Here is a 16912-nt window from a genome sequence, read left to right on the forward strand (position 1 = left end):
GGTCCGGTTCAGGGTCATAAAGTTGGACCCGTTAACAACTTAGGACCCGTCGGGTAATTACCCGATTAGACCCGAATCTTAATGGGTCCAAACGGATAATACTCGTCGGGAACCCGCAGGTATCAGATACTTGGTTATTCATTATTTTATTCATATTTTTAGCTTTGATTTTTATTTGATTTTTCATTTTTTTAGTTAGTACATTAATATATAATAATAAATTTTTATTTATTTAATAACGAATTAATAATACAAAAGAGAAATAATTTAAGTTTCTTAGATTTTTTTTATATTTTTTATAATATCCAACGGGTATCCAAGATTTTTAACGGGTCCGATTCTGGGTCCCCAAATTTAGGAATCAGACATGGCTTTTATAAGTTGGGTTACCACTAGATCCGTACCCATTGACAGCCCTAGTGTCGGGGTGGAAAGCAGAAAAACAAGGTCAAATAAGAGAAATTTTGTGTTTGTTTGTAGCTAGGTTATTGTTCTAAAGTTATATAAACTTATTTGGAATTGATTGGCGGGTGGTCTATATGTAGCTGCAAAACCCTAATCTCAAGTGGGTAAAATACATAATTACAAAAATAACGAAGGATATATCAATCGGTCGAGTTCATCCTCCATGAATATTTGTAGTTTATCCCTTTGATTTTTATAATTTTTTTCGAACATTCTCTTTTGATATTCACACGCGCTATACACTGTCATACCAAAGCATTAAAGATATCCCTTCATTTTTGTGAGTGGGAATTAAGTGTTTGGCCCTCCCCTGGCCCTCTTATTCAAATGGCCTTTGATTTAAAGTTCATTTTTAAGAAAATTAACCCATTTTGTTGAAATGACCCTTAAAAAAGAAGGAGGGCCATTTGGATAAAGATGTTTGATGATCTTATCAAATAAACTATATCCTTTATTAAGGGTATAATCGTCATGCAAACTTGAACATAACATGTCTCAGGAATCATGCGTAAGAATTCGACAAATTTTATATATTTGGAAAGCTTTTTGAAAGACCTACATAACGAGCATAAATACAACTATCAAATTTTCATTTCATATAATTTTTTATTCTTTAAATATTTTATTAAAATTTTCTTCATATTTTATAATATGCAGACAATATGTACACTGCTATTATGTGCAGGAAATATGCACACTGATTTCTGTACATAATTTTTGTAATTTTCTTCATAGTGTGCAGACAATATGCACACTGATTTTTGTAAATAATTTTTTAAAAATTTCTTCATATTTTATAGTGTGCAGACAATATGCACATTGATTTTATGTGCGGGCAATATGCACACCGGTTATTTTGTTAATAATATTTCAGGTTCACTAGAATAATTTGCAAGTTTTATTAAATAACCCTGGGATCAAGAGAGTAAAATCCATAATTTCTAGGATCATGAGAATAAATTACTCTTTTTGTGAATGAGTCCGCCTTTATAACGATATGTTGGAAGGATAATAATATTCTCCATAGTTGACATTAATTGACGTGGAGAATATTACATGATTTGTTCCTTATGTCTAGGCTAAGTCATGCAGTGAGTGCGAATATCATATGAATAATGCGTGAGACACGATATGAGTTTTGGTTGAGCATCAACCTTTATGTGGCTGACCGTCCATGAGTTGGAGACGAGATTTCCTATGTGAGGTCCTTTGATGAACCTGTACATTCACGTAGAGACTTGTGTGGAGTTTTGTTATATGTCGTGAACAGGTTTGCATGAACATGTCCATGAGACTAAGACTGACCAGGACTTTCATCCGAGGCTTGTCAGCTGCGTGTTTGTATGAGATGAAGATAACACTCATGAGAGCATGCTTATGGCTAATGAGACCAACGAAGGACATGATTAACAACTAATCAGAGCTTACGTGAGTGCGACCTGAGTCTTAGTCACAGAGATCAAGACTTGAATTCAAGGTATTGGTCATGGTGACCAAGATTCAAGTCTTCATCATAATGACCAAAACTTTAATCCAAGTCACGTAGACCAAGTTTTTGGTTTTGATCATAGAGGCTACTCGAATGTTGATAAAGGAGACCATTTATGTGTTGATCATTAAGACCAAGACTTTGAGTCTTGCCATCTAATAGAGCCAGTTACAAACAATACCCACGAGAGGGTAAATTAGACTTTAGTCGGGGTTAAGTATAAAACAATTTTTTTTACCCTTCCTCTCAAAATCATCATCCATAACAACTTCCTAGTCGCGCCTTAGACCAGAACCAACATGATTGACCCCAATCTCCCTACCAGGACCTCAAAAATAAGTGTTTTGCTCTTGATCGAAAAGAAATTCATTGAAAAACCCATCTTCCACGTGAAGATCCGCCGAAGATTCTAGCATGATATAACGCACATGGACTAAAGTAGGGACTCCCCGTAGAGGTTGGTAGTTTGGTACCATGCACAAAGTGTGGCTAGAAGCCACGTATTGGGCTGTCTTATGGATTTGGCCCGTGATAAGTGTTTTCGCCTCCAAACATGGGGCGTCGGCCCATTCCAACCTACTCTATGGCTCTATATATTTTAGGCAGCACGAAAATAACATCGGAAATCTCCCCCTCTCCCTCCGTCTTCTCTATTTATTCAGAAAGTGTGCAACTAAATCGCCTGATTCCCCCTCTGTCTTATTTCAAACTTGCGATCCATCTCAGTTAACCAAAATTAATCTTTTCTCCTTTCTTCATTACATCTGGTGTGTTAAACCCTAGTTTAATTCCAGCCTATAACGATCCAATTTCAATTTAATTTTGTGAATTTGGAACCAAAACCTTAAATTTTACAAGTGGTACTCTGGGTTTCGCAATTTCTGAATTGGAATGGACCCTTCAATCATGAAGCTCCTTGATGATGACGAGGTTCGGAATTTCTTCTTTTTCTTCTCAATCTTGAATCTCCTTTCGTTGGAATAAGAGATTTTTATTTTTATTTTTAATTTGTTAACAGGATGAAACTATACATTCTGGGGCTGACGTAGAGGCATTCACTGCTGCCCTAAATAGAGATATCAAAGGAGAACCATCTACTTCTGAACCAGTAGATACTACTGGTAGTGCCATTGTTCTTTAGCCCTAATCTTACAAAATTTAGCTAGAAAGATAAAAGAAAACAACTTTACTTGAAAACACACACAAATGTTTTGCCTTTTTAGGGTTTTTGTTTTAGTTTTTCTTTACGGGATTTTTATGGGGTTACCTGTAGTTTTAGGATTCTAATGTTCATTGCGTGTGTTAATTGGAAACTATAGGAGCAATGTCCCATGCAAATAATCCTGCGTTAAGCCAGACGTTTGAACAATGGCAAAATTCAGTTAGTAAAGAAAATGCCACGGGTCAAGGTCAAGAAGAAGGAATGAAGAATTTGGAACCGCAAGAGGAGAAACAATCATCTGAAACTACTGATACAATTAAAAATGGAAGTAGCGCTGATAGTCAGCAGCAGCAAAATGCGTCACCACTGGAACACAATACACTAACAGTTCAACAGAATCAGTCCCGTACTGATCAACTACAACCACAAGGAGAACAAAATGCACCTCAGGTTAAGCAAGAAAATGTGTCTGCTGTGCCTGAACAAAGTACTGCTCAAGTCGCAGAACAGCAGGTGCTTTCAGCAAACCAGCAGCCATATCCTCAATTGCAGAAAGCGAATAATCCACCCGTGCCATCAGCAGAACAAGCAAATAATGCGCAGAGTAGGAACAAACAGGTACCATTTGGTTTGCTGCTTCCAACGATTATGCCACACCTCGAAAAAGATAAAGCCATGCAGCTTAATACACTGTTTACGAAATTGAGGGTGAGTCTAAACTTTTGATTATTTTGGAGAATTTCCTTGCTGCATTTTTGGGGCGGCCTAGTAAATTTTGCTGGTTATTGTATCAGAATAATGAAATTAACAAAGATGGATTTGTAAGGCATATGCGAAGCATTGTTGGGGACAAGATGCTTAGAATGGCAGTTCACGCTGTACAAACCAAGGCAAGTAGATCATAACATGTTTACAATTTGGTTTGACAAAATTATGCCTACTAAAATGGCCACATGTTGTTTTTTCAGGAAGTGGCTAAAGAACACGCTGCTCGGAATGCACAAGCCGCCCAGCAATTTCAGGTAAGGTCGCAAACTTCTTATTGCATGCAGTATTACTTGTCAGATAATCTCTTATTGCTCCACAGATCATAAAAACCTCATTTGTTCTCACATCTTCATTTGCAGGGTCAAAGACCTCCGACAGACTCGTCACAAGTTTCCAGTTCAACTGGGCAGTTGCAGAACAATTCAAGCCTGTCGATCACAGAAAAGATCCCTCAAAATTCCACAGTGACAGAACATCAGTCAGCATCACAGGGAATGCATGGAAATCCAGTGCCGGCTGCTCCTATGAGCACTGTTAACCAAGAAAAGGAGCAGCCTGTTTTATTTAGAGGACTTACGAAGCATCAGCAACAGCATATGCATATTGCACAGCCATCATACTCAATATATGGTACTAATATGGGTAACTACCCTGCTCATGCATTTCCTGGGGCACCTACCGGGGCTGGATTAGCTTCTTTAAAACCCCAAACTCAAGATCCTCAAATGAGGCAGCCTCCTCCCCATCACGGAATGGGATATACTCAAATGGGAGGGGCATCTCAGCCCATGAACATGATGAATGCACCCAAGTATGACGCCCAAACCTCTAATGGTGAACCAAAGAGATTCCATGGTGGGCCTCTTCCTCATCCGTCAAGCCAGTCCACTTTGCCACATACTCAATGGCAATCCTCCATGAACAAAGAGCAGAAAATTAGTGCTTTGCCTACAATGACTCCTGTAAAACAGGAATCAGCTGATCAGACTCAGGACCTGCAACAACAGCAGCAAAGATCTCAAACTTCTGGTTCCATGGGATCAGCTTCTTTTGGCGTCGTGACACGTGATCAAGGAAATACAACCTCTGGAACAGAAATGTCATCTAGGATTCCTTTTCCAGCATCTACAACTACAATACAATCACACTCGACTTTTGTTTCACAAGTGGACCCTGCAATTATGGTATTGCTTATCTTCTGATCTTCGTTCCACTGGTTTAATCTAGTCATATCATCTATTTCAAGCTATAAAACTATAATCTTGCCTGAGTGAATAACAATGTTACAAATAGTAGTAACAACAATCATACCACTATTAAGAATTTAAGTAGTTCCTATACCTATGAATTGCCTCAGACTTGAAGGATGAACCCTTTATTAATATTTGGCAACTCATGCATTTGGGGGAGGCACTTTGAGAACACAAATCGTGTATGTCATAGTACATTATTTTATTCTTACCGCTGCTAAATTTTTTGGTGTCAGATAAATTCTCAAGTTACATCTACAACTGCTCCACCCGGGGCTGGATTAAATACAAAGACTCCGCCAAAAAAAACTCTTGTTGGCCAAAAGAAACCAATCGATGCACTTGGAACTCCCTCACCTGTGGCAAGGTGACAGTTTGTTTTCTTGATTATCTTTCTTGTGGAGGATATGCTATGCCCCTGCAATTTTAGCTCGTTTATTAGTTGATTATAATGTGTAATGGTAGCGTATTTTTCTCATTACAGTAAAAAGCAAAAGGTATCTGGGGCATTTCAGGATCAAAGCATTGAACAACTTAACGATGTTACTGCTGTCAGTGGAGTCGATCTCAGGGTATGATCTGCTGTAAAGTTTTTCCATGACGTCTGTCTTCTTTGCCTTCTGTGGTTAGCTGACAATTCTAGGTTTTCTCTACGATTTGAATTCATAATTTACAGGAAGAGGAAGAGCAGCTATTATCTGCACCCAAAGATGATGGTAGGTCTTCAGAAGCAACTCGGAGGGTTGTTCAAGAAGAGGAAGAAAGGTTGATTTTGCAGAAAAATCCCCTGCAAAAGAAATTGGCGAAGATCAGTTAGTAGCTCCTTTTCTTTTACTCTCCTCTAATCCATGTGCCATTTCCAGTTCTGGATATAGTGCTAAATGTATATTTATTTCTTAGTTGAATATTTTGCCTTTTGTTCTTGATGACAGTGTCAAAATGTGGTATAAAGAACATAAGCAATGATGTGGAGCGCTGCCTATCATTGGTGAGATACTAGTTTTGTCTTGCTTGTCTCATGTAGCTGTTTTAGATGTTTTCTTATGCGATTAAATTGCAGTGTGTGGAGGAGAGATTGCGTGGATTAATAAGTAATTTAGTGAGGATGTCAAAACAGGTATCTACATGTTTCTTTTTCCAGTGGTATGGTTGTGGGGCTGTAGATCATCTACGTATCTAAATCTTGGATGAAACTTTGTAGAGAGTTGATATTGAAAAGCCGAGACATAGAACTATCATTACCTCAGATGTTAGACGCCAAATCCAATTGATGAACCGGAAGGCCAAGGAGGAGTGGGAGAAGAAACAAGCTGAAGAAGCAGAAAAGCTCAGAAAAAGCAACGAAGTGAGTGGCCTGAGCTTTTAGTTTGAGTCAGTTTAATGCATTGAAAGTTCAAATAAGGTTGTTCTGGTTCCGTGCTGTACATATTTAGTTTGATAAATCTATTTTGCTTTATAATATATATTGTGGTTATGTGTGTCCTTTTACGTTATGCATTGGTTTCAACTCCATCTTGCTTTCGTGTTCATTTGGTTCATTACTGTTATGATATTTGGACGCAAAAGTGTTATCAAAAGGTCATAAAGTTCCTCAGACATATACTGTTGTTCACTAGAAAGTTAGATTGAATGGGATTTTTTGTAGCTAACCTCAGTAACTTCAGCCATGATATAATATTTCTGATCTTCCCTATTATACTGTGCCCCTGAGCTACTTTTAACCCTTTGTTAGTTCACCATGTTTGTTTCTTAAAGCATTATTTACTAATAGTACTGTTTGTTTATCGGAATACCAGATTGGTTAAATGTGAAAGTGGTTCTGTGAATAGGAAAAACATGGCTGGAAGGAAAGAGTACCATAGCATTGTGTTATACGAGTACTTTTTTTTAGTACTCTTAACAGATAGATCCAGGACTATTTTCTGCACACTATGAAATTTTGTGTTGAAAAAGTGTATTATATTTTATAGACGTTTGCTGTTACCATTATATTTTTTGCTAATCCGTTGTTATTACACCTTATATCAAACTAAATCTTCTTTGTTTGTCTTGTAATTAATCATTTCTATATCTATAATGAGTGCTAGCAACCATTGGTAGCGCCTCTTTTGTGCATGTGGCACCTAGGGAAGCTAGCGAGTGATCTTTCCACTGTATCTGGCAGTCTTCTAGGGGTTTCCTTGTAATTCCTATTCAGCTTTTCATATTAGATGTATCTATCCTTTTGACAAGTAGCCATATGCTCATGCTTCTTTGGCATCTTTGTATATTAATTAGGAAAACACCTTTCATAATATGTTGATTGCAGGCTGAGGGAGTCACGGGGGCTGATGGTGACAAGGACAAGGATGAAGGCCGTTCTAAGGCACTCAAGGTATCAGTTATAATATATGCCTGCAGAGCCCACCTGATCAATTAAGTGATTATATTCCTCTAATAGAAGAAAAACTATTAAACTCCCCCTTTACATTTGCAGGCGAACAAAGAAGAAGATGACAAAATGCGGACTACAGCCGCAAATGTTGCTGCCCGAGTTGCTGTTGGAGGGGATGATATGTTATCGAAGTGGCAACTTATGGCTGAGCAAGCCCGGCAGAAGCGTGAAGGAGGAACTGATGTGGTGTCAGCTTCTCAGTCTGGTAAAGATTCTAGTCGTCGGACTTTATCTAATCCTGGACGAGCTCTGAGGGACAACCAAGGAGCTGAAATCAGAGGCTCCTCTTCTTCAGCATTTGGTATGCATGCTTAAAGTGTTACTTATAAAATTGTCATATTTATGAGAACCTTACTATTTTTGATATTTTATGCCCGAAGCTTTTTGTTATCTAATCGGTTTGGTTTTTATCATTTAAATTAATTATACGGAAACCTTTTGTCTGCATTGGGCTATAAAGACTAACATCTCTTTCTATCTCTTCTGGTAGGGGGAATGAGGAAATTCGGGAGAGATTCAGTTCATACAAAGATAGCCCGGAGTATAACAGTTAAAGATGTAATCGCAGTCCTTGAAAGGGAGCCTCAGATGTCAAAATCTACATTGATCTATCGCCTATATGACAAGATACCTGGTGATACAACAACAGCAGAATGAGATCATAATAGGAGATGAAATGCAAGATCATAGAAAACTTGTGTAATAACCGTCAATAATTAAATTGAGATGACAGGTTTCTTAGCTTATTCTTCCTATTAGTATCTTTTCTGCATGTAAACTGTACATCAGTTAATATGTAGATTTCCCTAACAATAAATGTAACATAAATTGGTCACCTAATCTATTAGGTTCACGAGAGAAGTATTACACCGTGTTTTGTTACTTATACGAGGAGACTGTTTGGATATCATTTTTAAGAAATTATTTTAAGAAATTACTTTTCAAATTCTAGAAGTAAAAAAGGTCAGTTTAGGAACACATAATTTTATGAAGCAAAATGTTTTTGTTTCTGGCTTTATTCGCCTTAAAAGGGTTTCAGGATTATGAATCTCTCACTGTTCAATGGGGTTGTTACAAAATTTATTTTAATAATCTCAGGAAATCTATGAAGTTGTTACGAAAGTTGGAAAAAGGGGGAAAATATAGTGAAGTTTTTGAAGATATAAACACCAATAACAATGAGCGTTGCGTAATTAAGATACTCGAGCCTGTGAGGAAAACAAAAAGGTAATAGCTGGCCTATGCATGGTCTACGCACAATATAACTTGGGCTTGATTTTGCCACTTTAGCACCCACTATATTTTTTTATTTTTTTTTAGAATAAATCGATTTATATTAATAAATCGGCTAAGTGACTAGAACTTGATCATTAATGGGTGCCCTAAGCAGGGATATGCCTTCAATGTTAGCCCAAATCACCAGCACAATAAGAAATACATAAGAAATAAAATTGAAGACTTGAAAAGAAGGATCGACTTTTGTTGCCTCATTAAAAACCTTGTCAAGGAAAACCCATTGTGGTAAACCCTTGGCAAGGAAAAGAGTGCAACGCCAAAAGTCCATAAAACTATAACAAAACTACCTAGAAAGAAAAAATTATATTTATAATTCCTCAAGTTCATTAAAAATCTTCGTTCTCCATCGGTGCCTGATGAGCTGTCTTCTAATGTTGGTCGTATGTATGTCGCCACAAGCACCCACTATGGGTATGCCAAAGTGTCAAACATATCAGCCTATGTGCCAGGAATAGCAGTTAGGCATACACGACGGAGTCTCTAACGAGCGATGGATGGTTAAAACATCGCTCGTTGGTCATTCCAGCGCCAGCTATGGTCATGATGTCGCTTGCTGGAAACATCATTGCTCAACAGTTCCTCATCCAACTGCTACAATTTCCCCTCTTTATAAATACCCAATTTCAAACTCATTTCAACTCACATTAGAATTTCTAAATCTCTCTAGAATTTCTCAATCTCTCAATCTTCTTCAAATCTAAAACAATCACACATTCTCTACAATTCTTAGTTTTTTGTAATATGGATTCACAATCTCAAAGTCAAGATAAGGGCAAAAAAAAGAAGAAGTCCGGTTGCATAATACAACATCACAGAAGATGAATGCATTTGTCGCAATTATGTTTATTTTATCCAAGATTGTATCGATGGTGCACAACAACGCGGTAACACCTTGTGGGAAAACATATCGTAAATATGAAGAACAAACCATGAACATCAATTGTCATGATACAAAAAGGTTGGCAGAGCTTCATTGTAGTCAACAGGGAAGTCACCTCTTATGTTGCATTGAAATGTAAGCCAAGAGAGGCTGGGAGAGTGGTCATGTGGATTGTGATGTTGAAAGACAGGTTCGTACAGAATGACAGCGAAAACATGGCAGAAATTTCGGTTTCGAAAGTTGTTATCATATTTTGAAGGTGTTGCACAAATAGAATCCAGAAGTGTTAGCAGGTAATCAACAAGTTTTGAAAAGGTCACCATAAAATTTCTTCTCCATCAGTACCAAATTCTTCACCATTTTCACCCAGTTCCATCAAAATTTTCACTAGATACCTTAAGACACCCAAATGTCAACTTATTTCTCAATAATGATGCTAATAAAAAACTTCTAGGAAGAAACAGAGCAAGACTTGCTAGAAAATTAGATCAAGAAGGTGGAAGCTCCGGTGGATTTAACATGGCGGAGTTTATGGAACATCAGAATACCGTCGAGAAGCAAAGAGCGGTTGACAAGAAATTTCAAAACAGGGAGACTAAAAAAAGTCGCCTTTCTGAAGAAAAAATTGTGTATGACTATGACAAGCATAACATTCCTCAAGTTGACACTTCAATTATGAACCCCCAACAAAAATATTTGAGACCAATTGAATTTGACAGGATTCAAGCACAGATTGAACAACAAGCTGGATTTAATAACAACCAAGCTAGTGGTGATTATGATGAGGATGAGTTCGATGTAACAGAATTTGAAATAATTGATGTATTAATTTAAGTTTTAATTTGAAGTGTTGCATTTTAATTTGAAATATTATTGTTGCATTCCACGTAATATTTGTTTGAAATGAAAAATTGATTAATTTGAAATGTTGTTGCAGTATACATAAATAAATTCCACTCATTAACTTAATGTTGAATAAAACAAACTACAACAAATTAACAATTAAATACTTAAACTAAAATACAGAACTTAATAATTACGTCCTCCCGCTTTTTCATACTCTCCCCAAAGATTCACTCTCAAATCTTCTCTTAACTGTCATACAAATTCTGGTTCTGAATATAATTAGTCATTTGCCCATAATTTCTTGCAAGCAAGCCTCTTTGTGATTGAATCTCAAGCAACAGATCTTCATCTTCATATTTAGTCCACTTCTTATCACCACGGTTTTCCTGAGTTACCATGTTATGGAGAATTATGCAAGTGAGCACAGTCTTGTGCATTTCACGAGAACTTAAACCACGATACGACCCACAAATGATAGCGAGCTTCCTCTTAAAAATTCCAAAAGCGCGTTCCACATCCTTCCTCAATGCCATTTGCGTTCGTTAAAATGCCGGTATGAATGTCCCAATGCATCGGAAGGGGGATGACGGTAACATTGAAGCAAGGTTGACCATTTTGGATAGATACCATACGCAAGATAATACCCATGAGTGTACTGATGGCCGTTGATTGTAAAATGGACTTAAGAATAAATTCCATACTTTATATCTTCAAACAGATGTGACTTGTTCAAAGCATTAATATCATTTTGTGAACCCGAAAGACCAAAAGAAGCGTGTCATCCAACAATCATAAGAAGCAACAACCTCAAGGATAATGGTTGGTTTCGGATAATGACCCTTATATTTACCGGCCCAATAAACATGGTATCCTTGCCATACCCAATGCATACTATCAAGACTACCTAGCATTCCTGGGAATCCCCTATCCTCATTCTCCCTCAATATTTGTCTAACATCTTCCTCAGTTGGTTTTCATAAATATATTGAACCGTGACTAATTATTACTTCCCCAAACAATCAAAGGTAAGTGAATTAAGTTGTTTTTCCCATACAAAGGTACTCATCGTTCGCATATGATGGTTTCGCATAACCTAGAATCCTTAAAGCCGAAGTAACTTTTTGTTCAAGACTATGACCTCTAATATTCAGTGCATCAAACTGATAATTGAATTGGGGTTCCACTCGACAAAGTTCTTCAATAATATTTTTCACCAGGTGCCGAGGCATGCAAAATCGACGTTGGAAATCTTGATCAGAGTACACACAATCGGGAAGAAAATAATCGTGTATCAACTTCTGGTCGTAAAATTCTCTCCCTCGCTACGTATCTTCTTGAGAAAACTTCTTTGGCTCAGGTACTCTAGGTATTTGGCCCGAATGTATGAGCATCAGAGTGTCGATTAGTTTATTATCTTCAACTTCCTCATCTTCAAGTTCTTGCAACCTCCTTTGATGCATTTATTGTTGTAATCTAAACCGAATAATAACATTCCTCTCTTCATTGGATATCGCCATTAATGCTTATGAAATTTAAAATTACGGATACAAATACAGAAATCGGTAAACAAAAATTGGTAAAATAATGTAGAAGTAAGTGTGAGTGATTCGAAGAAGTATATGGGCGTGTATATAGAAAAAAAGGGGGGAAATAGCCGTTATAAAGTAGTCGTTGAGCGATATAGTGTCAAACGAGCGGTATAAATAAAATCAAGCGACGGTAACTATGACGTCAACGATATCACATTATCGCTAGCTCTTTAATGAATATTCGTCGCTAGGAACTCTATCGCTCATTGGTTTTCCCGTAGTGGCACAACTCATTTGCCATGCCACTTGGTATGTCAAAAAGGTTTGTTTAGCCATGTGCATAGAAATAAGCCTTATTAATATCATGTGTCCTTTGGTTTCATCTTTTCAGTTGGAGTGGGACTAAAGCCGTTATTATGATATGGAAGCAGGGTGTATGGTGTAGTCGATTACGTTGTTTCGAAAAAAGAAAGTAGCTTACCAGACGAGGGAGATGATTATGAACCATGTTGTTATGTTCACTATCGTCAATGGTAAAATCATATAGAAAGAAACTTCTTAGACTGGCCAAAAAAAAACTTTTACCTTTACTAGAAAACAACACTTCGACACAACGACATGGTCTCCCAACTAGTGGTGGGACTTGGGTTGGTTGGGCTGGTTAGAAGGCTTGGCCTAGGAAGACCCGAGCTAGGAATCCTTTGCCCAGATTTCCGATAGAACTCATGGAACCCATGGAGGTACTACCCAAGTCCGCCCAAGTTATGTTCCTTGGGTTCCCCGGGTTCCTCGGGTTTTGCCCAAGTTTCGCTAGACATACGAGTTTGTTAATACGATAATTGCAAATTTTAGTTATAATAAGACTCAATTGCTCCATTTGTCTTAAATTTCCAAATAACTGAAGATTATTTACAAGAATGATTGATTAATCAGATGGATATAATTTATTTAGATAATATGACCAATTATAAAAATAATTTTATATAACTACATCATAGTTCTTTGGGTTGGGCGGGTTGCTAGGGTTAGAAATATTTGTCCCCATGCTTGCCCAAATTTAATTCGGGTTTATAAAATTTGTGCTCAAACTTGCCCAAAGTTTTGATGTACGTTTCCCATGTTCGTCCAACATTCGGGTTGGGCATGGGTTGGGTGGGTCAACCCAACCCAAGTCCCTCCCCTACTCCCAACACCCGGACCAAAAGGTCTATTTCCTGTGAAAAATGATATTTTTCATAATTTAATTTGAATGTCAATATATACCAGAAGGCAAGCAAGTAGAATATCACAACAAGTAGAAGTTCGTTTCAACAATTTGTAAGCTAACGAAGCAATGGATATTTGGAACTAAATTGAAATCGCCGGTAGGTTGGAAAATACTGTATAAACTAGTAAACAAGATAAATTATGCTCCAACTTGAAACTGATCGATGAATTAATGGATTAAGAATTGACTACTGATTTCTAAGAAGTACTGTCCAGTGAAGAGTGACAGATATTGACCGGAATCATGGACTACCAGGTGAAATTATGCCTAGCAATCTAGCTACCTAATTCTTGATGGAGGACATAAGCTGAATAGTCTTATTCACTCTACTCATCACCATGTTGCTAATAAAATTCTGATCCAAACTCATAGGACTGCCCAAAAGTTTAACGCAGTTAATAGGTCTACCAATATCACGAGGGAAAACACCTTCAGCATTACGTCTGAGATCAATGGTCGGGCAAAAGACCTCAATTTTCTTTATATTAAGTAGACCCCTAACTGGACCTTCAAATTCAATGATGCTCAAAGCCTCAGCTACCTCAAGTGTGTCACCGATGATAGTGCCATCATTCGGGTATCGGGCATGCAAATCAAGCTTACAACGAGAGGAAATGGTCTTCACAAGGGGATGGAGTGTCAAAGAAAACAACAGGGGACCGAGAGGGTCTCCTTGTTGAACAACAAGTGCAGAAGACAAAATATACTGGTCGTAATAAAGTCTAGCAGGCCTGGCGTAACAAAATTCTACCCAACGTGAAATACCTGGACAATGAAGACTAACCTCCTTGATAAGATGAGATCTACACACCATGTTGAACGCATTAGAGAAGTCAATAAGCAACATTGACATCTTATCCGAGTGGTCGTTCATATCCAATAGCCTGTTAGCAGCGTGTATAATACTTTCGCCTCCAACCGGTACATCAACACCAAATTGGTGATCCCCCAAATAGGATGTCATGGATTTGCTGATGGAAAAAAATGGCTACCTTAGAGACCAACCTACGCAAAATAGTGTCAAGCGCAATAGGCCTAAGCCCACCATCAGTTTTTAGAAGAGGTGTTAGGGGTGCACTAACAATGAACTCACCTAAACCCTTTGGGCATTTGCCTGCCAACCAAAGATTGACAACCCCCGTAATCGAAACCAATAACTCATCTGCAATAGCTGTAGCCACACCACACCACTCATCTCATTTATTAAATGTTGAGCACGCAAACCATCTCGGCCACACGAAGTACCCTTAGGAAAGCCTTTGATAGCATTAAGAACAGCCTTGGAATCAACCGAAATTGACTCCACAGTAACAAAGATTACATGGACTTTAAGTATATCAAGATAAAAGATCAAATTACAATTAAAATGTACTAACAAAGAGTAATTTGTGAAGAGAAGTAACAAACTACCAATAAGAGTATCAAGCAATCCTAAGATTGGGATATTTTGGGATTATAATCCAACCATTTTGAAAGGGGTTTTCTTATTGAAAAATAGATCTTCTCATAAAAAATATAAGAGTAATATTCCCAAAGTCTTGAATCTTGATCACCATACTTGCACTTCCATCTAAAATATCCATTGACATCACAAAGAAACTCTATGAGAGAGCATACAGAATCTCCATAAAGGAGAAGGCATAAACAAAATGGGCAAAACACCCACAAGAACACCATAAAAATATCCTAAAAACAATGAAGATTGAAACAAAAACTTAAATAAAACTATCCTAGGCTACTAACTATCTAAGAAAACTAGAAAAAGAAAAGAAACCTGCTCTGATCTAGCCCAAAATGGACTAGATCTGAGCAGCAAGCTTTAATGGTGGTGAAATTTTTTTTTTTTGGTTTTGGGAAGAAACTAGAGAAGAAAGAGGTTTTTTTTAATTCTAAGTTGCATTTTTTAACAACTTTAACATTCATGTAGACTTCCCCTAATAACAAAAATCTAAAAAATTTGGTCAAAGAGATGAGATTCACTTGTCTAAGTTGGTGAATCAGTTCAGCGAGAGTCAGATTAAACGTAGTGAGTCAATCCTGGTTTCATACAGTCAAGTCGAGTGACTCGTATAAATTTAAGAAAGATGGACGACAGTTACGATGGTTCCTCACTTACCAAGGAAAAACTTGGAGATAATTCGAAATTAAACTCATCCTGAAAGCTTTATGAGATAGACAATCACGCTTTTAATAGAGTATTCTTGTAAGTTGAAATTGTGAAAGTAATTTACAATTTGCAAGCTAATCAAGCAATGAAAAATGCTCAGTTGTAGAGTTCACCGGCTATTTGACGGAGGAAATAAAGTTTTTCAATATAAGACATTCTTAGTGGAAGATTGAAGCTAGGGCCTAAGTGTTTCAACTTATAAGCCTATTTTCATCTACAAATAAAATCTTTGGTCTCACATAGGGATGAGCATTTCTGATCCAATCCGCTAACCAGACACAATTCATATGCATTTTGGCGGATTGGACATGAAGACACTCTTAAAAATGTGATGAATATTAGATTGTTTATAGGTAAATGGGGCTACCTCATTTCATAGGTGTTATAATGTAACTTGTGTCGATCTATTGCAAGTAACATATGGCAGTGAAGCGCTATAACGTTCTTTAGGTTATTTGGATTAGTCAGAGGGCTTTTATATGGTTGGACCGTTGCTGGAAATCATTACATTAATCTTATTATAATTCTTATTAAACTAATACTCTTTAAATTAGTTCTTTCTTTACCTATTTTTGTTAAATATGAAATGACGAGGGTACCAAGTACACCATAATCTTTTCAATATCAATCTATATGACACACATTATGCATGATCTAATACAGACAGAGACTATCAAGAAGATAGCAACCACAAGGTGTACACTTGATATATAAAATAGGTATCGAAACCGAACCGAACTATATGGATCAACCCAAGTATTTCGATTAACGTACAACTACAATTAATTTATTATATCTAAAATAATAATAAATTATAACAAAAAGTAAAGTAAAAGCATGCAACAAGATTTTGTTAATAAGGAAACCTCAAATGTACAAAAATCCCGGGACACAGTTCAGTTTTGAATACTCTCAGAATTAAGCCGCTATACAAAGACTTCTACCAATTTCGTACAATTGAGACAATGTAAACTAACCCTAGTTACCTAGTTCCTTTAGTATCCCTGCAACTACAACCAATTTGGCCAACACACGTGAATTCTAAGATAGAGTCAACTATCTTAAGCTGCTTCACCCGCTGTGAAGAGTTCTTGCACTCAGCTCACTTGGATCGAATTTCAAAACACTAAAAGACTAATATGTATTCAGTAACCGCTCTATCATTCTCAAAAAGTACATTAGCGATTTAGTTGATTTGAACAAAGGTTCTTCCGTCTAAATAATATAAACTCACTTTTTCGGTTTAGATAAACCAAGATTTAGATTATCAAGATAAGAAGATCTATGCTTATAACCTATCGGATTTGGATCCTGAAGAAGACCATCGAATGACACATTGTCGATCTATACGACTAACTA

General features: G+C 37.1%; 1 protein-coding gene across 1 annotated transcript; it reads left to right on the forward strand.

Annotated features, from left to right (window-relative positions):
• Positions 1-2589: 2589 nt before the first annotated feature.
• LOC113287574 (transcription initiation factor TFIID subunit 4b-like) lies at positions 2590-8501 on the forward strand. Its single transcript, XM_026536364.1, has 15 exons — positions 2590-2884; positions 2973-3075; positions 3274-3824; positions 3911-4006; positions 4085-4138; positions 4244-5068; positions 5371-5501; positions 5619-5706; positions 5811-5946; positions 6067-6122; positions 6195-6251; positions 6336-6479; positions 7443-7508; positions 7611-7869; positions 8059-8501. Exons 1-15 carry the CDS (start codon positions 2846-2848, stop codon positions 8223-8225), a joined length of 2772 nt encoding a protein of 923 aa, XP_026392149.1. The 5' UTR covers positions 2590-2845; the 3' UTR covers positions 8226-8501.
• The last annotated feature ends 8411 nt before the right edge of the window (positions 8502-16912 follow it).

Source organism: Papaver somniferum, chromosome 1, assembly GCF_003573695.1.
Source record: "Papaver somniferum cultivar HN1 chromosome 1, ASM357369v1, whole genome shotgun sequence".
In the NCBI taxonomy this organism is placed as follows: Eukaryota; Viridiplantae; Streptophyta; class Magnoliopsida; order Ranunculales; family Papaveraceae; genus Papaver; species Papaver somniferum.